This window comes from Hylaeus anthracinus, unplaced genomic scaffold (assembly GCF_026225885.1).
Source record: "Hylaeus anthracinus isolate JK02 unplaced genomic scaffold, UHH_iyHylAnth1.0_haploid 5, whole genome shotgun sequence".
Classification (NCBI taxonomy): domain Eukaryota; kingdom Metazoa; phylum Arthropoda; class Insecta; order Hymenoptera; family Colletidae; genus Hylaeus; species Hylaeus anthracinus.
In genome coordinates, this window is record NW_026535322.1 from 2,491,569 (window position 1) to 2,517,674 (window position 26,106).

The following is a 26,106-nucleotide window of genomic DNA, read 5'->3' on the forward strand; positions in this document are numbered from 1 at the left end:
GTGACCGAAGACATTAGTTTATCATGATGATGGAAGCAAAGTGGAATCTAGGTGGACGCGAACGGTTAGAGTGGTTGAGACGTTAGATGAGCAGTGACTTGAACGTAACTAATGGTTTTATAAACTGGTTCAGTCGATGATAGTACTCGTACACAGTTCTGAGTGCTGATTACAGACGGGAATCTCTCGTGCAAAAATCTACCCTAATTAATTCACGTAATTCCTTGACAAATGACATCGCAACATGACATGCATATCAACGATTCGTTAACTCAATCACTGGCTAATTGAAAGCGTTTTCACTTGGGCATCAAGATTTAATGCAGATATGTAATCCGGTTATTACTTTGATAATAAAAAGTGATATTAAATTTGTTGTTTTAAAAGAAAATTTACGATCTTCTTTTGCAATAATTCGTGATTATAATTCGTGCAATTTATTTGAACTACGCGACATCTCGTAGTTGATAGCGAATGGGTTAAATAAATCGAACTTACTTTTCGTGGATCTTTTTCTGCCGATCCTTGTCTTTCTTTTTCCGTTTCGGTTTTAGGGCTGGGTCGTACGCGTCTCCCTTCATTTGAAATTTCGCCCTTTGGACAGACAACGTTTTCCCTCTGACTTGCGAGTTGTCCAAGATCTTCAGCGCCAAATCCACCGACTCGACCTGAAACAATCAGGACGAAGAGTTAATTAAACGCGATAAACGCTGCTACGATACCAAGTTACTCTATAATTCTCTGTCCTATGACACAGAGTATTTTTTTGTTTCCAAGAAGGATTCACATTTCGTGCGAAGTGGCGATCGCTCAAAGGAAAACCGTACGCAAAGTCTGCGTTGTTGGCAATTCACGCTCAACGGTATTAATTAATTCGTCCTCGCAACGGTCGAATAAACTAACGCTGATCTGCGACCGACCGCTTTGAAACGTCATATTCAAAGCGTCGAATGAAATATTAAAACTTTCGCGTGATCGATAATTAGCACTCAACGTTTAACAAAAAAAAAAAGAGCACTTAATCGACTCCAGTTCTCGCGTGTTCGCGAATACGATTCGACGCATTGGAAAAAAAAAACTCGATATAAACTCGACGACTTTCGATTGGCCACGCCGCACTGGAGCTCATTGTTCCTGCCAGCTGTTAGTCAATGGTCCGTTTTTAAACCTATAAAGCGATTTGAAATACGACCTTTCAAAAATGGTGAAAAAGCGTTCGCGTAATGTGCGTGGCTTTCGCTATACTTTTGGATTCGAGAAAAGTGAAAGGTACAGGAATTCCATTAATCCTTTCTTTCTTAGTTTTATTTAAGTTTCCATCTACAGATTACCACATACGACAGATAACCTAGAAATGGTTCGCACGGGGTAATATCTCGGAATGGACAGAACCGGTAGTTCTGTCAGATTTATTTTCAATCTGTATGCCCGAGTCCCGCGACGCACGGCATCGCAACAATTATAACCGTGACTTCACGTCGTTCACGGATGGCGGAGTCTCGGATGCCGGGAGATGATCGTGTCCGATCACGGACATAAATTCTCACCGTGCGTATTAGCCTATCACCTGTCGCCATATAGGGTGTGTCGCGAATAAATCAGCGAAAGCTTCGTAGTGCTCGCTATCGTCGCGTTTCGAACAAGATATTGAACAGCCTGACTGGAAACGTTCGCGTGTTTTCGATATCTCGCGTCGAAACACTGGGAAGTTCGAACGCTATCTTGAAGTTATTTCCTGGCTAGCAAAATACAGATAGAAAGGATAAAAATGTACGCTACACCTTCGTCGATGTAAGAAGGCAATTCTCGGGCAAGTTTCAGGCTTCGTTCGCGAGCGAGATCCAACTGGTGAAATCGTTAACCCTCGGATGACCGCGATCCATCGAGGACACCAGGATCGTTATTTTGTTAAGAGCTCGTTGACTTAATCGAATTAATACTTGCTTTCTCTTAACCCCACTAACCCTGCGCCGAGTATCAAAGAAGGTATACGAAACTCTTTTATGGATAAACATGAATCAACTGTTCAGGAAATGCTTGTTAATCCGCATTTTACAGGTTCATCGTTATCTCTTCCTTGTACAACAAGAAGCACGTAATAATAACGAGTTAGGTCGATAATAGATCTCGTTATACGCCATTCAACCTTTTCTTCTGTCGTTTCTCCCCGTCTCCAACGAAACAGGAAATGCGACCCAGTTGCGCGACGCACCCCGTATAAAAGAATATTTTATGTGTACCACGGAGAAAGTTCATGGCACGACATTTATTTAAATTCAGATCGAGCGATACTCCCCACGACCCTATCTATATCATATTCAGCAATTGTCGGCATTCGCTCCGATGTACTTCCGAGCTTAATTAAAACTTAACGCCGGAGCGTCATGCACTGTTCTGCATTATGCATGCACCGCTCTTTGCTTCATATCTCGCGCGAACGAATAGAGCAAATGAAATCCGGCTGGTTTGCCTTCTAGATCAAAGAGGCGCCGCTCTCGAGTGATATTTCACACTTGTCGAAAAGATTGATCTTGGATATTAATATTCGCTCGACTCGAAATCCTCCGTGCAAACAAAGCGTTTAAATCCCAACCCCGGCTTTCCTAACATTACGATTTAAAACCAAAGTAGAATCGTTGGTATTTTTATTTCACGTCTATTATTCGACTAAAATTCTGCTCATCTCTGTGTCTAACGACAGAACGTTGCCTGACTTCTGATGGAACGCGTGCCGACGAACAACGAAACTTTCACAATTGACGACCAGTTGCCGTGCGAGTACAGTTTCACGGAATCTCGTTGCGTACGATTTCCATGGTTTTTTGGTGAGTCGCTTCATCGCGGAAAGAGTCATAGGAGTCGACGTGACGGGAATAAGGAACGAATAGCGTCGCCGACTAATGATGTAGATCGTTCGCGGAAAGATAAACATTCTTGGGCAACCTGTTCCCTTACTGATTCAATATATATACGTAATACCTTCCCTCACTATAGAATGAAAATGTATTTTCAACAAGTTCGTATTTCGAAAGAAAACTGATAGTTCCATATTTTTTTTTTTTTTTTTTTTTTTTTTATCATATTAGCTGCATGTTTCAAAATATTCAGAAAATAGGGATGGTCCTCGTATTTCTAAAGTACCTGAATAATGATGAAGAAACGCATACCGCTACGTGCCATCGCCTATGGATCTTATGTTAAATAAACTTCGCTCCGCCTCGCGTAATCTTGGCGATATTAAGGTGGAAATGGTTGTTCAACTCCTCCGTATATTTTAAATAAAACTAGGACGCGTAAACGAGAATTCGCAAAGCTCGAATGTTCAAACTTCTACAATATCTCCTTACCGAAGTAACTTTCGCGAAAGAGCAGCAATTTCGATCGGATTGTTTGTCCAGCACCGTTGCAAACGTTCCACTTCTACTGTTTTGTTTCGCTGCTCTTCCAGGAAACGTGAATCTTGCTTAAAAAATTATTTGAACGAATCCGAGTAATTTCGCAGTGATCTGCGCGCTCATTATTTGCGCTCGAGGGGAAGCGTCAGAACTTTCAGGGAAATGCGATAATAATAATATTTAGCACGAGTCTAAGTCCACTAGAAATTAATTATACTAATTGCCCCGAACACTTGCTTGGTTGAATATGAAACGGTTGCGTGTCATAGAAACCGTGTCCAGCAATTTATTCATAGCGTTTTCGACCTTTGGTGTTAGGTTTCAGGCCATCTCTGATAGCCTGTAAAGTTTGATTTTTACGGATACCTTACTGCTCGGACACAGCTTTTTCCTTAATAATAAAACAAAAGCTGTCAATTATTCAATCTTTTGAATGGGGAAATTTCTGACTTTTGGAAAGGCACATTCAAAAGTAATAAAAATACCCAGACACGGTACGCAAACGAGTAATGTAGTTCAATGAGTAAATATGCAGATTTAGTGGCGCCGACACGGACGATGACGTAACGATACTGAATAAGTCACTCGCGTAACGACGACCTAAAAAATTGTTCGCCTGGCTTGCTCATAAAGCCTCGCCAAGAGCCATGAAAAAGAAGCCGTAATGATACAATAGATCATTTACCTTGAAGAAGAGAAGTAAAATTGAGAGCCGTTCGCCGAATGTTTTTTCCGTGCTGTGTGTAATCGATGCAATGGAAAAGCAATTAGTTATTACAAGAAAGGCACAGATTGCTATGGCAATCAAAATGCAATTTGTGGAGCAAGAAGCAGCGGTCCGAATAGGAGACAAGATCTAATTACAGATATTTTTGGAGATGTTACAGAAGATTTCGAATAAATGTTGATTCATGCTGATCAGATAGACTTTTCTTTCTCGTACTTTATAAATTACAAGCTTTAACGCGGTACTATAGGGGAATGTCTCAATTCCATACGTTCTAAGGCTTTCCACTAACCTTCGATTCCGAGCGAACAACGCTCGGAATGCACTTTCCGATCATGATCAAGTAATTCCATTGAACAATTGATCTTATTGGATTCGATCATACAAGGAAGGTAAGTGGATGGGAGTTATGTAGATCGATCTTGTTGACTCCATTAACGCAAATCGTTGACCTCGAACGCATGGGATGCAAAGAGATAAAATTATGATGAGTAATAATACATTTAATACAGAAAAAGTCAGATATATTTCATACCGTTGAAAATTCATACGTAGGCTTTATCGCGCCTATACATAGGCTTCCCATGGTCACGATCCCATTCTTCGCTCGCACTTCTATCCTATATATATATATATTAATAAACCTTTCCACGGTTTATTCATTTAATTATCGCGAGTCCACCTTCCTCGTCTTTCATCATCGACATCATACATCGTTCGCGTTTTATCGAAAAACAAATCCCAAAGCCCCCGATGGAAAACTCTTAAAAAAAGGAACGGCGCAAAATAATTTGCATCTATTATTCCCATCGGTTCGAAACCGAAGCGCACGAGATGGAATTGATTTACTGGGGCGCGCGAAATCCCCGCAGATGCTCTTCGCCGCTCGATCGCGTCCCCGAATTACGTGGCGTCCGAATATCGTTGGCCACCGTTGGGGGAAAAACAAAGAAAAAAAAAAGAAAGAAAAGAAAATAAAACGAGGTCGTGAAATAACAAAACACACAGTCCGAGCCGGCATCCACCCACCGGTTTATCGTCGTATCTCCACCCACGCGGTGACGTACGGCCGCGGGAATATAATATCGGCACTGACGACAGGTAAAAATCGCGAGCGCGCCTCGCTGAATGAACCCACGCGCGTCGGACAGGATGCGCACCGCTCGTTTTTCTGCTGGCGGGATTTGGCTTTTTGTTTCCCTGCGTGTTCCACCGTTTCGTTTTCACCTCGGTTAAGTGGACGTAAAGCGACTCGCGGTATCGTCCATACGCCCACGAGACCGCTGCTCGGTCGTTTTATCGGCTGCTGAACCGCGCGACCGAAACGCGAAAGTGACGGCTCGATATTTTTAGGGTTCCGCGAATCGACGACCAAAGACGGTAAGACGCGCGTAACCATCGCGTGCGCTTGTTGGCAATGAACCTGAAGATTTATACACCTCGGGGGAGGCTGAAGCTTGCTAAAGAAAGAATCGAATGGGAGTGGGTCTGTCGAAGAGACTCCATTCCCTAACTTGGGAAGTTCTTCTGATCTACAACTTCGAAAGAATCGATTTCTTGGTGGAAAGTAACGCTGAGATCGTTCTGAGCCGGAGGAACGGAACAAGAACATTTCTTGACGTATCGAAATGTTTTTGAAAATAATTTACTCGATTAGGATTTAAATAAGTAATGCTGCAGGGGGTATGATTAAATACAACTTCTCTGAACAATTAAAGTAAATGCAATCTGGAAACATCCCGAACCTAACTTTTTTTTCGATTCTACGCTAACGAGAGTCCGACAATTTAAAACTACTTTATAGTAAAATATCAAGAATTTAGTATTCCAGTAACATTTATTCCTTTCCATTAGTATCTACATCATATCCTGTTCGATGTCGCGACACAAAGGGGTTCATTAACGGCCCAAAAATGAAATCGAACGGTTCGCACCGCGATTGGCCGAATTAAACAAGCGATCGACTTTCGGAATCCGCCAGTCCAATTAATTTATCTGTTAATGCGCAATTACGTAACGAATCTGTTGAACTACCGCGTGGTGTGCATCAGCAATATTGGCGGAATCTATTTAATCCCCATTGAATTCGAATAAAACGCCATCGCAACGGCCCCGAGTTTCCTTGCTCGAATTGTACGCCATTGTATGCAAATTATGAGAGATGCGTTATGTTTCTGAGTAGCAATACGTCGAGTTAACAGCGCCCCAGCCATTGTAGAACACGCCGTAACCGACGAGAAATTTATTCAATTCCTAGCCGTGAACGAGATACATCCAGGAACAGAAGTTACAGGAAATCGACTGCCGTTTTAGAAACTCTGGAACTGCTCGTAGAAATGTGGGCGGATTACGAACCATTGAGGGAAACTCTTATTTCCTCGCGTACCCGCTCGATTTGTTTCAGTTCGAACCGGGACAATTTGATCCGAACGCGCGTGAATGAATACTTGGGCATCCTTTCAGTGTTTCTGGGTGAAACGTAAACGCAAATTAATTCGTGCAGACGTTTAATCGAGAAACGACAAAAGAATGGTTAAATATCGTTCAAATGCACGTCACACGGCAATTTCATATATCGCTGATAATAATATTCGTTCACATTTTCCATCGTTGTTCGCGTTTTATGCAAACATGGAATTTATCGGACCGCAGCGACGCGAATGTTCCGGTCGAAATTTAATTAATGCCAATCGCGAAAGGCGGCGTTTTGACGTCGAATGGAGAAATAATATTATAGTTCTCCGCATATAATATAAACTGAAGTAATCGGTGTTACTCAACCTGGAACCTTTCGATATTTTATTTTTAATTGAAGTAGCAATGAAAAGTTTTCTGTTGACGATGATAAAAAATCTCGTTTTATAGTATAGCAAATGAATAATAATTTAATACTATAAATATACAGGAATTGGATACTTTCGTTACACGTGGTCATTATCTATTTAATAGATGTTATATCGAAATGGTTGTCGTTTCGTCCAGGCAAGCTGGTGGGCTGCTCAATAAAGCTGATCCAGCAAACCTTGCCTTAGACTCGACTAGATATTGCGATCGACTCCGATATAAGGGAATGCTAGCTTATGGTTTGCTGGATCAGCCTTACCGAGGAGTCCACAGCATCCCTGAAGGAAACATCTGCTGTATAACATCTATTAAATTAACGATCCCTCTGTCATTTTATCCTCTATTATTGAATGATACGCTGTATCATTGGTTAGAAATAAAATTCAAGCAGTAAAATTTATACACGTGACTCCGGAGACTCTTTCTATAGATCTGACGTTCTCAGGTCAATTGGTCTGAACCGTGAATTACCGTGTCGTCGTCATTTGCGTTATTAGAAAAACCACAATGTTGAAATAGTGGCGTCACAAAACGAGGAAGGCCATAGTTTAACTGCAAATATAACAGTTACGACAAAGTAAACCGTGGAGCCCTAACAAGGGACTGTAAAATATTTGCCAACGAAATATTCAAACAGAGTAATTGAATACACGGAAAATACTAAATTAAAGATAAATTATTTTCGATGTGTTAATCGAATAGTCAAGCGGTAAGAGGAAATAATGGAACTCTATTCGAAGATTTGGAAGGTCTGTGAAATTCAAGATAAAGCAGAAACGCGCCGAACGCAAAATTTACAGTAAAAGAGGATTTGAGGTTTGCTCGTGCTGTAATTCCGCAAGACATTTCCAAATTTATGGCACACCCTGCTATTCGATCGCTATTACTTCGTCAGTGTCTGAAGCTCGACATTTATAGGTTAACGATCGGTCGGCTCTAGGCTATCGACCTCACGTACTATTTTTATTTCTTATCATAAACATCGAAAACCTGTACGAACCGGCCTCAAGAATTGACCTATTTTAACCATTACTGCACTATCAAGCCAAGCTCAACGTTGTTGAAAGCATCTTTATTTTCGAGAAAGTTGTACTAGCATTCGCGACGATAAATAACAAACTCTTAACGAAACACGGATCATCTTTTTAAACACTTCGCGAAACGTTTAAATACCGCGGAAATTTTTCGTTTTTCTCCTTTCAAGAAGCCCCAACAAAATGTGCCTAGATTCCAGATCAAAGCTTATAGGATTACTGTGGATGGTCGTATTTACTCAAGAAATCGCCTCCTCGTAACGAGCCTTCCGTCGGACTTAAAGACTCCATTCTAAGCCAAATATTTAACTTCCGCGAAAGCCACTTGGCGAGGATGAGCGGATACGTCCGGATGATTTCGAAATTAAAAGGCGGCGACGTCAGGGCGCAAGCAATTTCCCGCGCGCGATGCAACCGGTAGCCGGGCGTGCAATTCTTGCCAAGCAGCACCCTCGACACGATCCTCGGGATCTTAGACCTAGATCTCATAATCGGACCACCCAGCGCACCTCCCGCGGTCATTCTGCAGTCGCTCGCATTACGGCAATTGGCGCGCCGCTTTAAATTACATTCGTTCACGCGCGCCGCGAAGGATCGCGATTTTCTCGACTCTCAAATCACAGCCGCGAGGACCACGATATGATTAATCGCTATTACATTCTTGGATAACAAGAATTGATCTACATGCATTGCATGTTCCTCTTCTACTTCATCATTTACAGAAGTACGTCTAAAACGTACGTCTTTTTGCATGAATTTACTTAACTATTATTTTTTAGTTAGAAAGTTTCTTCTGTCTTTGTCTTTATGTATTTCATCGACGCTGCGGTTAGAAATTCTGAAAGCTAGTGCCTCGATCCGACCCTGATCTTGTATACGTCCCACGTTGGACGCTTGCCAGCTTGACACTGTTCGATCAAGCGATCGCGATGACGAGAAAGAAGTAATGAGCGAAAATTGAGGAGCAATCAAGCACGATATCCGGGGGGTAGAGTTTTCCCGTTTAAAAAGATACCGATCGAATCTTAATGATGCTTTTGTGATCGATGCATCCTGTGACAACGAGCTATACGCAGAATTGGATAAGAACAACGATAACTGGTCTGATTACTCCTATTTTTAGATCGAACGTTACGGCAGACGTGGATGACTGCAAACTGACGCGTTAGAGTTTATCAGAAATAAACTATCCTTATTCGCATCCGATTTTAACTCGGTCGTGAAACGTATAAAATAAGTGTATCGTACTTAAAACTAGCTTGGAAACTAGAAATAATCAGAGGGTTGCTTATTCGAGTAATTTTCTTTTTCAACAAGGTATCCAATACTTGAAAATTAAAGATTGAATATGTGCTATATCGAACACTCGGCATTTCTCTCGTCTTTCATGCTTAATCCATTCCCCTAGTTGATGTTCCCATAACTGTCCCGAGCACTCTAATAATTATGAATGAAAGGATCGGTTATTAATTCAAAAGTGGAGCTAGCTAATCGCCAACAGAGCAATATAGACGTAACTGATGAAGTCTCTCGTTATACCAATTCGTTTAAAAAATTAATATCGAAATAATCCATAACGATGTTTACTTTGCACAATTTCTATAAAATCTCGAATATCTAAGACTAGACAATTTCATTACTTTCAAGAATAGATATCTTTAAAACTTTAAACTCTTTGCCTCTCATAAATTAATTTCATAATTGAGCTCGCGAGAGTTATCGACACAAGAAGTAGGCACGACCCAATTTCAATACCGAACCCAAAAACTCCGCGCAGAGGAGAAAGTAATTAATTCTCCAATTTAATTGATTTCGTAACTCCATTGTTTGCTACATCAAGATAAAACACGCACAAAAATGACGCACAAAAAAGAAAACGCAATTAAATTCCCGTATAATAAATTTGTAACGCTTCAAATTGAGCAACTTATTCAATGCGCGCAAATACATCCTCCGCTTCGTTAAAAGTGTAAAGTATTACAAATGAGTGACGGTTTTCAAAGTAAGAGAAAAATGATGCGTTTTACGAAAGCAATTAACCAAAGCTCTTTCAAAGCGATGCCGAATCGGCCTAGTCGAAAGACGAGTGAAATTTAATTTCACTTTTATACATAATTCGATAAATCTGCGAAAATTACTCCTCCATTCGCGAGTAATTTACGTGTAACATTCCTCGAATCGATAGCTGTTGTATACGTTACATATTTCGAAATGGTTTTCTCTATCGAAGCTGGTGGTTCGCGGGTGGAATTGTATCTCTGAGAAAAAAACTGGAGAAAGAACCTAAACGAAGTAGCGTTTGAAATGAGAGACGGAAGAAGAACAGTAGTCATAAGTCTCCATTCTTGCGCGAACGAAAGAACGCGGGGAAAATAGCAAAATTGTGTAAGTTACGGGCTAGTCCAAACAGTACCGTCGAGGATCTTCACATCCCTCTCGCGTTCTCCGTGTTGCGGCGGTACAGTGTAAATTCACCCGGATGAAGTTTACCGTCTTCTGTGCATATGCACAAGTATGCACAGTTTTAGCCTGTCTCGTAAGGTAAATTATTGCCTCGGGGTTGAGTGACCTTCCTGCACGCGATTATCAATGGTGCCTACCGTAAGAGTAAAACTTGATTTATTCGCTTCCTGGGACAATGTCACGCGGATATTTACCGTCTGATGCATTGTCGTTCCGTTTCGTGCCCACTCATGGTATGACTATTCATACCCGAGACATCGGATGCAATCCTGTGCTTGTGATCGCGATAAAAACTTACGTAAGACGTTCCAGAAATAGGACCGCGATGGCAAAATATTCATCATATTTCCTATGCTTTGCTTCGATAAAACAGAATATTAGTCATGCATTGTTTAAGTAAAATTTTATCCACCTTGGTAATTCAACAAGAAACGTAAAAGCATCGATTCAAGTCGAGATATTCAGATCAAGGATACATCACTCCAATTTCCCTTCAGAGAAATTTTCATTAACTCGTTCCGCAAGCTACGATCGATATCATTAACTTCGACCGAAGACCATCGTTAATAGCTAAGCTTGGACTGTTCACGGGCAGCGGATGGATGATCGATTAATCATGCCACATCGATCCGAAATATTACCTGAAATACATATTTCGCTTATGCTTCGACTGGCTTTCCCGATAAATTTATATTTCACGTGGATATACACTCGGATATTATTACGTAACGCTTGAGTAATATAATACACCGTTTTCGGCTAAAATTTATCGGATGATATCGAAATAGGAATGATACAAAATCAGAACAAGAGATAATTCAATTTAAAGACATCGAGCGAAAGCTAATTAGAGGACGAGGGTTCCAGAGAAAGATCTTGCAGAGGTGCTGATTTAATTTTTTTTTTTAGAAGAAATATGGTCGGGACAACGCAATGCGCAATCTAGGAGTGTCGAATCACGCCACGGAGTTTTCAAATGCTCCGATTCGGTTAATTACTGGTTCTCGCAAGAAGTGCAATCAAGGTTAGCACATGGCGCACTCGTCAGAACGCACTGGCCCAGTATTCGGTGAACGCATTGCGCAATGGTAAACGTATTCGAGCGAAGTAACGCTATTAAACGCGTTTACGTACAGCCGTCGCTCTGTTCACACGCATTACCGGAAAGAAAAGCTCGGGGGAAGCGTTTCCGTCGAGCATGGCGGATCTCTTATGAGCACGCAACGTTCCTAGTATCAATAATGAGAAACTAGCAACGGAGTACTGCAACTGCCCGGCGCAACTGCGGGTGCATTGAATCCCAATACCGGGAAATCGTGCAAATTGATTTTAGCGAAATGCAGTTGGAGGGATAGAGCTGTATTTTAAATTCGTGGCGAACGGATGGAAGAACATCGAAGAAATAGAATTGGAAATAGAAAATTGGCTTTTTATAGCCGTTACTTGCGTCTGGTGTAAGTTCAATCTAATTTTTAATAACTTCGTATGTAAACGCATTAAAGAAAAAGCTCTGGAATTAAAGTTTTATTCTAAAATTAGAATTAGAGTTTTATTAATCTGATTCTAGAATAAAACATTCTTTCTATTCCTTTCGTATCAATCTCAAGAGCCTAAACGCCAATTATTAGCATGTTCAACCTGTACTAAACAAACAGATGGAGTTATAGCCTTATGATTGATGAACTCCGAGTCTTCCTTCGAGATATTTCACAGTTTCAAAGAGCTGATAATTCTCTGTAATTTAGAGAGAATAAATTACGACGAGTAACAGCCATTATCAATCACGAAGCAGTTTGTTGGCGAAAGGTCCGAACGCGAGCGCAATAAATAACTAAACGTAAAAATTTCGAACGCGAAGAATATTAACAAGATTCCCCTCTGCGTTGACGCCGATGCCTGCTCAATTATGTGCGGGTTCAATTAACGCAAAGTGATACGAACGCTGCAAGCCTGAATGTTAATCAACCGGATCGACGCTGATATTAATGAATGTTGCTACCGTCTTACATTTTTCGAAGTAATATTAACGTCGACTAAAAGCTCGAGAGCAGATAATTATTCGAACGATAATTTTGTATAATATTATTCCTTTCGTTCGTTGATGACAGTAGAGATTATTATCGGTTACGGTTATTGTAAATACGATCGGATATCTCGCGGTGGGGCTTCGAGACATCATCGATAACAGTTACCTGAACACCGACTCGGTAATACCAAGACGTTGCGCGAAATCTACGAGATTCGGTACTGTTTTAACTGAACGTGACATCTCCGTTGGCAGATGCAGTTAGCGAGTGTCTGTCATCATTAAGAAGTTGGCGGTTATCCAAATCTGTCACCGATGCACACTGAAGACTCCCCTGGTTGCGTGCACCGAAGTGCAGCGAGAAGTGACGTACCATGGTGTACCGGAAATTGTTAAAACGACGCATATTAATTCGCTTCGTTCGCTTGAATTTACACGGACGAATAAATCACGGCTCTTGAAAACAAGACGATCGAAACGCTTGCGAATATTCTTCGAAAGAGTTGGAAAGCAACATAGTGAAAAATAAATAATAAATAATTCCTAAAATCTAAGCAGTTCGATCCTTCGGAATTTCAAGCGAACCACCTGCGGTTTACGGAAACATTTTCGAAATACCGTGATTTTTATCGATAATTAACATAATTGCGACGTAGAGCACCGGCTGGAGATGTATTACGCGTTCCGAACATTCTATTCATCGCATGTCCCATTCTCCGTTGGAAAAGACTGAAACCCGTGCTTCCTCGAAAACACACGTTTACCTCGTAATTGCACATTAATCTATCGTAACACAGCTGAATCGATACCGAGTGTGCAACTTCTTTTTTGCGGGCGTTTCTTGCGCGACATTTGCAACACTCAACTCTTAGTCATTATATAAACGACATTCTTCGTGCGAACGACTAATTATCGGCGTACATAATACCACGTACAAATGAACTTGCGTTTACCTCTTTTTTGTTGATTACGAACGAACAACCGGAATATCGCAGCAATAGGAGTAGCAACATTACGTTTATCGCAGATCGAAACGACCCAGGCAGCATCGAAATGATTAATTTCGTTTCCTTTAAGGGCCTGTATTTAAGTTTTAACAATCCGATCTAAGCTTCAGGGAACAACCGCCAATGAAAGGTGATAAACACTACCATTCCCTCGCAATGAACGGTGTAACTATAATTGCGGGGTCATTGTCAATGCGTACACGCAGCTGCCTTAAATGGAAGTCTGGAAAAGGAACGAGACGACTTTAAATATACGTTCGCAGGCGCGTAAGATCGCAGAACCGCGTTTCCGTATCCTCGCCGCCATTATCCAATTACCGAATCGGAGGTAGGGAATGTTCTGAACGTTGAAACCTGATTTTAAAAAATTACAACGACGTCACCTGGCGAACAGTTTACCAGGTTCGACAATGTATGACGACAGTAATTTCAGTGGTTCGAGTTTGAAGAAATGAACAACTACGACCTGTATGTACTATATCGCATACTGCAATAGTTTTATCTGTACCTAGAGTTTGTCTTTTTGCTTCGGTATACTTTTCTGGTAAAAACCCATAAATGTCCATCGAAACGGTTATGCGCCGTCCATCCATTATTCAGTCGACAATAATGAGAATTCCAAAGGCAAAAACCATTTGAATAATTAGTACGATGCCGTGCAGTTATTCACTTTGCCGCATAATACGCTGCAATCAATTATGCAAAATTTTTAATAATCCGGAAAATTGCATGGAAGTCGGCAGTGATTCGAACATCGACATTTAATTACGTGAAATTGCCGCAATCTTCGGGTCGCCAGCAGCTGATGCAGGAAGCGTACGATAAGTAGACGTCGGTTTGTGTACACAACTAATTGTCTTACGAGACTGTTCACCGTCTTCCTTTATTTGAATTAATAAAAAAAAACTGTCGACTTTATACGCATAATAACAGCATCAAAAAGTAGAGTGGAAATTGGCAATGTTTAAAAATACAAAAAAAAAAAAAGGAGTTAAAGAAGTCTACAGCGAGATTCGATCAGTCCAGAATCAGGCTAACGCTAACGAACCAAACGAATCTTCAATTCGATTTCCTCGAATACGTGAAACAATTTTTGTTCCATATTCGGAAATTACTTTTATATGTAAAATCACACCTTTTCCGTTCTGCGTCACTCATCCCACTTGTACGGTTTCTATTTGAAGCAAATCGATCGTAGAACTTCGAAAAATATAACATACACTCGAATCTTCTGTAACAATACAAATATTTATCTGGTACACCTGGGATGCTTCACCCTTCGGCACTCAATTCAAGGTAACGAAATAACGAAGATTAAAAAATACTGTAAAGCAATAAACTGACTTTATAAATAGTCTTCTAAAGTAGTCTGCGCCCTCTTTAATTTCCTTACTATACCCAAAGTAAAGGGACCGTGCATTGTCGTAAACCGTTACTTTCGGTTTATGACTCCCAGGTTAATAGGCTTATGAGTTTATGTCAAATCATAAACACTTTCGTAAAACTGTTACAACCTCGTTCAGCCAGTATTGACCAAACTGCTCCCACTTGCACCAACCCAGAAGGGCGAAGGGGTGATCGTGAAATTAATTACCGTAAACTCTCCATTTCTTCTTTCACGGGGTCATCGTGATTTCACCTAACATTTTTAGAAGGAGCATCAGCTTCAACACTAAACTATATTTGCATTATTTTATCAAAAATTGTTCCTGCCTATCCTCAAAAACGAACAAATAATCAAGCGTAGATATTAATGGAAATATAATACGAATGTTTACACGCAATACGTATCGGATATCTACATCAAAAGATATGCCCTCGCCGCGTTGCAATATTGCGCGAAATTGGAATCTCGGTTGCTGCCATTATTTTAATTGCATCGGCGCGAAACAGGTATCATGCGGATCCGTTGCACTTCAGAGACACGACTATTGGCAAAAGATAATTGCAGCTTCAAGCTCGGAGGATGTATCGATAAAGGGGGAACGAAGCCAGGCGTGCGCAAGGTACTAGTTAGATTAATTTATCTAAATGAGGAGATCGTGTTATCATTGAAGTATTCGCTTGCGCGTTCCCTACGCCTACGCAGCTCACCTTCGATACAGAACGAGACCTGCAATTCCACGGATGATTCATTCGATTGGATTCCAGTGATCGAGCGTGCGCGCTATAAAATCGAATCGATCAATGGATACGTCGCTTACGAATCGCGGATCCCGTTACAGGAAACTAAATACAATTCTCGGAATGTTAAAATTCTGAATGTTAAAATTCTGTACATGGAAAGTTCGAGTAAATGTGCTCACACAAACGAGGCTCCATAGTTAGCCAGAAATGTTTTCGAGTTAATTAATCAAATGGAAACAAGACCGATGTGTAAACGAATTGCAATGTCGAAGGAAGAATGATTAAAAAATGTTTGGAAAATCAATCAAATGGTCTGGAATCATCTGCGCACATTCGGTATCCGGATGATAGCGCGACCACGATAAGATACCCATTAGTAAATATGTATCTGAATCGATTAGTTCGTTAAAGAGAACCGGTCGGTCGAGTGTTTTATGCGTTTCTGCCACAGCGTATCGAGCAGTTCGAGTGGAAGAAGACTGACTCGCATCACTCGAGCGATGTATTTTAAGATACTACCTTATACTTGTCCGCAACCTTCGCGATGGAAAGTTGAAATGCATCGAAAAACATCCAAAAGCGAGGACAATCGGACTCGCGACATATTAGGTAATCCGATAATCTCTTGACAATTGTTGCAATTGTGCTCCGATAAATATGTCAAACGTATCTTTCTATTGCACAGAAGAACGCAGTTCCCTCCTCGTATTTTTGGCGGAGCTGTTACATCCTTATTGCAAAACTTTTTCAATTTTTCATTAAAACTTTACAGGGGCACTGTTTCTTAGAGAGATGACATTTTTCGAATTCCTCGCCTTAGGAAAGGTTGAGAAGCAGAGAATGTTGCAACGCATGGCATAAATGGTGGAGGAAGTTAGAGATGAGTAAGCTACGAATATACATTTTGAACAGTGAATACATTTAGTTGGTTTTTATTTTTTTATCTAGCCGGAGCGTACCGCTCGTTGGAAAAACATCGCGAAATGTTTCAATTCTGCACCGTAGCATTACCACGAATCGTTCATCCGAATAAAATTATGTTAGCCAAACTCTCGTCGCATCCAATTTCGCGGTTTGTCGTGATTCGCGAATATATCGTGCGTAACTAAATCTCAGGTCAGTCGTAGGTAATTAATGCGACTCGCAGCTCGTTGCTGGCTCGACAAATATTTATATAACCTCGTCGGTTTTTTAATACGCATAACAAGACCGCACTACAAATAAAGGAACGAGAATTAGTATCGCAGAATGGAACCATCGTAATTTCAAGCGAAGATCGCGATACCACAGGTCTCCCAAAAGACAGATTACAGGACCAGTTGCAAGGGAGGTTGCAGGGTCAACCAGACCACCGAATCCCCATAAATTCTTTCGTCCTTCCGGCATCGGTATAATAACATATAATACTCTTTATGCTGAGAAAAGTGCTCGTCTACCCTCGAATTTCCAAGATTCAATTCGTTCGATTTATGTTTCGATGAAACAGAGGGTCGAAATAATAGTGGCATAAATTTCAACAGAGGTTCTCTAGAATTTTGTAATATACTTATCGGCACTAAAATCATAATTCGAAGCTAGATCGAATTTTTAATTGGACGTGGGGTAATATAAAAAGAAAAAAGTTTGTTCAAAGAGCAATAATAAACCTCTCTGCAATTGTTTACACCGACCAGTCTTTTTCATAATAGCTGAACGCCTCCGCGGTTGATCGAGAATTAATACAGCTTCAAATGAAATGCCGGATAAAGAACTACAAGCGGAAAATATACGTAATTGAGGTTACGTCAATCGAGTAAACGAAAACTAATTATAGACTAGCTTAATCCTGTGTGAACAAATAAACATGCGATTTCGGGAAACGTTCGGCCTCTGGTAAAAAGTTTTACAAACTTCAAACTCCGTTAAAGGCACGCCGCAGATTTTTAATTAGGAAATGTTTTATTCGAGCGACAGAGGATTTTCAACTCGGATATTATAACTTACATTACAGCCGTACCACGTTAATGAATTTGCAGCGTAATGCGAACTTGTAATATCAATTTCGAAATGAAAAATATGTACTTTAAGTAATGGAAGCCTGCACAAAAATTGTTTAACGTTTGAATACGACCGAAATCGATTCAATTTTACATTGAATGAAACGCTCGGATTAATGCAGTCTATGGTTCAATGAACAATTTTCGTAATTCCCGGGGTCGGGAGCATCCCTCGGCTGTTTCTACCGTGCTCAGTCGAAACTTGCTTACACGATGAAAACGATGTCGGAACTAGTTAACCTCGCGGTGATCTTGCAGCTTGACACCTGCTCGTCTGGTTAACATTTTTCCGGGATGGTTGTAAATTCGCGCCGCGCGCGGAGAAATTCCACCGCGGTTGTTCACTGCGCGCGGTCTGACGACGTCCGCGCGAGACGCCGTTAAATTATTGATACTTGAATTCCAGTTCTACCTGAACTAACTGCCATCGACCGTTTCGACACAGCGATCGTGTTTCCTTTCGCGGAAAACGGTCAGAGATCGACCCCGGCAGTAAAGAAGAACGCATCCGCTCGGGTAGCCGGTCGAGATATACGCTGGATCGGGTTTGTCGCTTCGCAGATACGACCATTTGTTCGACTCTGATTCCCGCTCCTTTAACCCTCCTGCGCTTCCATTCTCACGAGCTCTTATATAATATTCTAGCACCGATTCAATTCCTGCTCCAAACTGAGATCGAAAGCAACAATTTCATTTACAGTTGCTCTTTTAACCAGTTCAAGACAGAATTTTACTGAAATTTTCTTCAAACCGCGAAACAAGCTAAACCAAACTAAAACTAATCTAAGGGGGCGTACTGTTCGAAAGATAGTCGAACAGGCGTTCGGGAACCACAGATGCGGGAACTGGTTTGAAAAAAGTGCTGAAAAATGCGCCGCGTGGAATTTTTACGCGAGAGTCGGACCGACTAGCTACAAGACACCACGCTTATCTGGGATCGCGTAGAATTGCGCTGAAATCCCGGCGCGCCGATAAAAATTTAAGCAGAACTCCGAGTGAAATCGTTTGCCCTGGATTCGTCGCTGCCCCAGCCCGATCTCCCAGCCGAACCCGTTAAACGAAACACGAAAAACAGGGCGAGAGTCAAAAGAACCGACGCCGCGGTGCGATGCAACATCTGAGTAATCGAGCTGGCGAACAGCCACCGGGAGAAAACTTGTATATTTCTCGCGCCGCGCATGAGTCAGCCAGGGAACCACCCGTAAATTTATTTACGCCGAAGCCTGTAAGCGGATTTCTTCGGGGATCCGCGCGTAACTGCACCGAAAAGCATTCGGCGAAATTCCTTCGGCAAACGAACGGTGCTCACCTTTCTGGCGAGTTCCCGATATTTCTAGCTACGAGTATTCGACTTACGAAAATTCGAGGAACTAGAGAGTGACGATACAATTCGTTCAATTGACACCGATGTTACATACTTACAACGTAATTGCGTTAAATTCGAGAGGAAACGACGAAAGCGTTCGATCCCAATTGCGCACATAATCTTTGAGCTGATTGTGTAACGAATTGAGTAACTTCTAATCGATACAGTTTTTTCTTGTTCGAACTTATAACTGATAATAGTGCATAATACTTTTGCTCTCAAAATAGCAATCAAATCGAGACGAACATTTATGTAACAGAGCTGTAAGAGCTGAAAGAGAAACACAAGATAACTTTCCCACAGTCATATTACAGAAACCCATTCGTAAGTTCGTTGAGGAGCTATTGCGAGCGTCAAGCGTCTAATGGCGATCGCGTAGATGAAGAGTTACGTTCTCATGGGTTCGAGGTTATTTTTAAATTATATATGAAGCGAATGCCGCTTCTATAATCGGAGATTGCTCGTAAAGCATCTATTTGGTAGATCTAATGGGCAACGCATTCGCATTCTGTACGTGTGGTCTACGAGGCGAAATAACCTCGAGGCGAGAGAAGTCTGACGATTCGATGGGAGGGAACGATAACTGTCGCTAGATCTAACAATTTCATCTTTGATTGCGGGCATCCTCAGATCATCATGGGTGACTTCGTTAGGGATGCATCAAAGAGCATCGCAAATGAGTCTCAGAGTTTGGTATATATTCAGTGTCTAAATTGTTAGTCGAATTCCAACCGTAATCTACAGTCAGTCTCATAAATACTGTCTATCGAAGAAGTTTATCTAAATTAAATAATATATATATATATTGATAAATTTAGTCCATAATATAATGAAAAATGTATATAATATATAGAAATTCATTTGAAAACATCAAACCTATCATTTAATTTAGACAAATTCCTTCAATGAACACAGAGACGAAATAAATAATATTTCTGTACCGATTTTGGAAAGTAATAAAAGTTTAGTAAATCTACTGTTATAAAACTACTAAAAGATTTTTATTCGGTAAAGTCTCTCGTACTGTTTCAAACCGTGTCAGCTTTGGGTCACGGTGGTTAAGAATTAGCGGTCTAGGTGAACGCCATGTGGAAAATTGTTCCAGGAAGTACCGTTCTCGAATTCATGAGTTGGAACAGTTGAAGGTATAGTTACAACGTGATTCTATACATTGTAAATGTACGAAGTGGAGGATCAAATTTTGTGGAATATCAATTAGTTCTACAGGAAACTGCATGCGCGTCCATTTCCATATTATTGCTACCATAAACGCCACGATGAATTAGACAATTTGATATAATTCCTGATTCTCTCGTTGTAACATTTGATTTTCTATATGAAAATCTACGTAATTTCAAACAAATTCGTTTGTAAATTTGTGAATCATTTCCTTCCTCGCACTCATTTTTCTCGCGTAGAATGACCATATTGTTACCACTTACAGAGTCATTTGTATTTTCAGTGTTCCAACAATGCAGACGTTACACATTCAACGTGCTCGAGTCTGCAAATCGATATCTAGAAATCCGTTTCCGAAACAATTGTTTCGAAAATATTTCGCTCGATTGCTCTACCCCGTGCATTCGCAATTCAAATGGTTTAACGCAGGAAATTATTTTTAAACGCGCCCTATAAAACATCCCGAGTATCCCATGCGATGAATGTGAACCATTAAAAGATTCGGGGCACACCTAAGCTTTATAAAAATAATTGAAATACGCCGGGAGCATCCGTTTATTTGTTTGAATTTAATATATAAACATCGACATTACTTTCCAGCCACCCTAATGATGAATAGCACACGTTTCAAAAGTAATCGTCACGAAAATCACCTAACATCAGTAGGAATTTTACATTAAACAAGAATTTGTACAGCTTCGCTAAATACCAGAAGTAATTGTACGAATTGCTTCTCAGAGATGACGGCCAAGTTATGATAAAGGTAGAATAATACCGTCAGTTGTTATGTCAACATCAAACCTACAGCAATACCGTAATTAACAAACTTCTAAAAGCATTACACGTTAAAGGGAAACGAAGGTTAACAAACAAACTTCGCTGTAGCCTTGCTTATTATTCCTGAATAACTGTTAACCTGCAACTATTGTACCGTTCAATATTGAACACGTTCAACGTGAGCTTTTTGGAATGTTATGCCAGGAAATGGAATGAAAGATACTCGAGTATGAAACTTTAAAGCGATCGAGCGCACAGGAGCTTTGAGGGTATCGTGAAAGCGTAAAGGGATACCATTTGACTTTAGTGTGAGTACGAAACAAAAAGAGAAAAAATTATTTTTAGAAATTTTAAATATTTGAAACGTCACGATCGTAGTGAAATCGCAAATAACTTCGAAGCAGCGTCAAATTAAAACGAAAATATCGGAATACATATCGAAGTGAAATGCATCGAGCTCGAGAGGTTCTACATAACAATCGAATAATTCCATAGTGCACGGCACCGAAACTTGAACAATTTTTAGATAAAAAAAAAAAAAAAAAAAAAAAAAAAAATATGCTACCTATCGTTCCGTTCCACTGATACAAATTTTCACTGGCGACGAACAAATACCGATACGTATACCTTTCACGCGTCGTCTGATACATTTTATGAAAAATCTATTTCTATACAATTTCTCGCCGCGTCCATGCTTCTCGACAATGCATCGACGACATGAATTGGCTCCCTTTACGAGCACTGAAACTGCGTTAATCCAATTTCGACGACGTTCTTTGACTACGCGTAACCTCCGCCCCGTGACAAAGCGCGCGTCAAAATGGAAACGAGCCTTCGGAAAGTTCGGAATTTTATACCGAGCTCGCATCATTTAATTTCGCAAAATGAATTCGCTCGGGACTACCCTCGAACGCAACGAACTTGGACGGCGGACGAGTTGAAAACGCTCTTTATACCCGATTCCTCCAACGTTTTTTGGCTAGCTACCAGGGAGCTTTTTAACGAGCTTGTTAAAATCCCTTTCTTCCTTCGGGACATCGACAATAATGAAACGACCTTTTTTTTACATTGGCGGTACCCTTAAAAATCTAATCATCGAAGTTCGCCAAGGATTCTACTAACCCGATATCGGTATGAAGCTCGCGGTAAATGAAACTTAGGTGTAAGCCTATTTCAAAAATACCGTGACGGCGGCCGGCCGTGGAACACGGTCGGTCGCGTGCCAATTAAATAGACGGGACATTTATCTGACATCCGCATCTGTCGGACGTTCGACGTTCAATTGATACCGCTTCGACCAGAGAACACGTAACGTCGTCGAATCGTTATTCTTCCAGGTTGGGCGTGCTCACTGAGCATTGCTCAGGCATCATTTTTCGAGGGGATTACATCTCACGGAGACAATTCCGCTGTTAACGAAGTCGTCGCGAAAATTTATCGACGTCCCCCGTGCATTCTGAAGGGTAGTTCGCGACCGGATTTTATCTCGCCTTCTCGACGTCGTTTAACCCTTCCGCACCCGAAAGACCCGCCGGCGAATCCATTCAAAGTTTCTTATAAAACTCGAAAGGTCCCGTTACGACGCCATGTTGTCGCCATCTGTCACGTTAAGTAAATTTTCAGGGAAACGTCTCACCCTGACTTGCTCCCACGCCAATTTGCGTCCGTGAACTCTTGCTGAGGATTAAACACCCGCGTGCAGAGACTGACGACGGACGTTCATGTTTTTTTTTTTCTTTTTAAATAGACGACTTGAACGTAAATAAATACTGTAATTTAACCGATTGAGGTAGAAGTAGGTAGCAATAAAATGACGGTAGGTTTAGTGTTAATTCGTGCTTTGCATTTGCTTAGATACCTCTCTCTTCATAATTCTTCCATTAGGGATACCAGTAGTACACTAGTACATAACAGGGCCTCTACAGCTCGGGTGCCTCGAGATCGCTAAACCCGTACTGCAGTTACAATCGAACTACAGCCCCTGAGGGCATCATAATAGGAGCGCACCAATTTTTTTGCCGGTCTACCTGTTCCGAGTAGGCAGTTCATTCGCCGGGAAATTTTATCGATTGCAAAGGGCTAATATTGGTACAGTTAATCGCGCGCATGGGCGTCGAAATTGACGTGTGCGATATCGAATTTTGAAACTTTCCATAATCGAGGTTAAAAGGTTATTCCTGCTATAGTTAGTCGAACACGTGGAAATAAGCCGGGGCGATATATAGACACGCTATATTCGCTTCATTTTGACCCGTTTCTTCGTTTCATAGCAAGGATACTTTTAAAAAACGCAAAACACCAGTTTTCTTGGAAAGCTACTTTATTAGGATATTTTTTTTTTTTTTTTTTAATTTTTTCCATACTAATTTTAGTCCTAGTACGAGAGAAAAAAACATTCAAGTCTGAAAGTTAAATACGAGAAACGAAAGCGCGACGCGCGTAATCCTGTGCATCAGTCCAAGTAAGCGAAAACGCGTTGCTCGCGTACGTGGGCCACTATTCCGCAAGAGAGGCGTCTTAATGAATCACTCGGATCACGTGGAAAAAGAGAAACAGGAAGCCACCGTCTCGATATTGTAATTCGTATAATTAAGAGAAAATTACAGCCTGTTGAGGCGCAAACTACAATCGTACAAAACGAGAAACGAATCGACAGATGAACGGGCGTGTTCGTCTCGAGAACGGGGCAAAAACGTCCAAGGGGAAAATGAAGCGAAATGAAACGAAGCAATTAAGATAGGATCGTGCGACTGGACTCGAACCTCGGATCGGGTACGAACGTCCGGCGGCAATAGGGTGCGCATAATAAAAATACACGGCGGCCCGTGACAGTAAATATGAATTAACGTGGAACCACTCGGTTTTCCTGGATTCCGTCCAGAGTTAGAAATGAAAAACGGCGCGAAGGAGTATTTCGCTAGAATGCAAACAATGATTAACGACACCTGCGGAAGGCACGCTTCATGAATCTTGGGAATGTCGGCTCGGAAATGTTCGGAAGTCTAAAATATCTCCAACGCCCGAAATAGTCTCCATTTGGAACCTACAAAATATTAACGGAAGACTGCACGATTAATTATATTTATCCTACGATTTTTAAGTCCGATACATTAGCATGTGATCCGAAAGTTACACGGGCCCATAGGGGGTTAACATGGATGCTGGTGGTCAAGGTACGAGAAGAGATCAATTTTCTGTAGTTTACTTTGTATAAATGTTTTGATCCCTGATTAGGGTTCCCTTCGATGATTATTTAAACTTTAAACTTCGAAAGGTTGAAATGCAAGTTCCTCTCGTGCAGGTTAACGCTATAACTACCAGTCTATTTAGAGAGAGTCTACACATTGTAAGAGGACTTTCTACATTAGTATGTATTAATCTAACCTGACGTGCTGTTCTACGTCCGCGTACTGTTACCAGGTACATCTAAAGCCTTCCCTTATCAAAACTGTAAACCGTAAACAGCCAACCAGCAACACGGTTAATAGATTCCACGAGGTAAGCATACCGAGTATACCTGCAGAAAAGCGCCGTAAAAAAAAACAGATTGCAAACGACAAAAGAATGCATACGATCCTGCCTCTATACGTGCGTCTATTTTTAACTTTTGTTAACGCGAAAATTCATATGCACCGGCACACATAGAGAAGGTATTTGAGTTCAAGGACGAGGTAATACAGATAAAGATAATGATATTTGTTCAGCTGTTACCAAGGCGCGCGGTACAAAAAGCGTTTTACCGGAAAGTATGCATTCTGCGCGGATCTTCTTGCGCGGAAATTGCGAATCTGCACGTGCTCGCTCCGAAAAACGACAGCTGTCATATTTGTCGAAGAAATTAACGCGGGCACCGATGTGTAACCGGGCCACGAAGAAATGTTTAACTCGAAGCTGTTGGTGCTATTATTACGAAGTACGTTAGAATTTATGAAGCCATAGAAGCTTATTTTTATCTTAAAATAACCTAATTCTTTATTAATATTATTTCTTAGTTTACTTGTTCAAAGTATAAAACTATGAATGCATTCGTATCGCGACTTACCAATTCAGAATTCCCAAATGGCGGCTCCAGCCATTAATGGGTTATACTGTTCCAGTAGATAATTTCAATAAATATACAACTTCTTTGATTATCGCTAACAGTGTGCTGCAAGATGAGTATTTATTGACTATACAGAGCAACTTAATTTTAGCTACTTTAAGCTGCTTTAAATTAAAATTAAGCTGCTCCGCGTGCTGCAGGAAAATGCTCATTTCGTAACGTATTATCGGGGATAACCAAAGGAGCAACAAATTTATCACGGCGCGCACTCGTTTATTCATCTACGTTTCGTTTATTTTGTAATGATGCTTTCGGATTCGTGAATCTTTGAAACATACTCGAGGTAACTTCGTGTTTCGTCGAACCTATAAGCCGCTTGATAGCAAACACCGAGCTGCACCTTGCAAGCCTCCATTTCGACACGGCGATTAAAATGCACTCGAGCCGTTTAAACGCTGCGCGCATACAGTCAGTCTTCCAAAAAATTATGCAACGCATCATCGCAATTCGCTTGCATAATTGGAATCGCCGTGCTCCTTTCCGTAGTGCCATATACAGCCACCGATTATTTATAATACCCTCGATGGTACAGGGTACCCATGAAAACATGTAACCGCCAAACGATCACGATTTCAATTTCAAATTTGCTCATCCTTGACTGATGGCAAATGCCAAACCTGAGCTGGTTCGTCTTCTTTCGCATTCAGTTATTACCGTGCGCGGTGATGTAACCTGCAAGCCATCCGCGTTCACATGGAACGCACGGGATGTGCATTGTATTTTCTATCACCCGCGTGGAAAAGGCTTATCAATCATAATTTGCAATTAATTTGTTCGTCAGTCACGTTGTCACTGTTGTATAAACGCTTCCACTTGACGGTTTAATTATCGTAAGATAACATCATGCATGCCGGAGTGTCATTCTCGGTCGTAAACACAATCAAACACACACAAAAAAAAAAAAAAGAAGTCGGTTAAAAAACATTTTCGATCGACTCGCGTGTCGCAACGAACGAGTGCGTTCCCGCCCGTTTCGAGAACTTCGAAGCGCGTTCCGTTACTCCACAGCCGAAACAATAAGCT

At 41.0% G+C, this 26,106-nt stretch overlaps 1 protein-coding gene across 1 annotated transcript in view; it reads right to left on the reverse strand.

Annotated features, from left to right (window-relative positions):
* Window positions 1–26,106, reverse strand: part of LOC128895839 (HIV Tat-specific factor 1 homolog) — a 52,164-nt gene that overhangs the window by 11,631 nt on the left and 14,427 nt on the right. Inside the window, exon 4 of the mRNA XM_054158781.1 lies at window positions 499–668. Coding sequence (XP_054014756.1) covers window positions 499–668 — 170 coding nt within the window. The remainder of the gene's footprint in view (window positions 1–498; window positions 669–26,106) is intronic.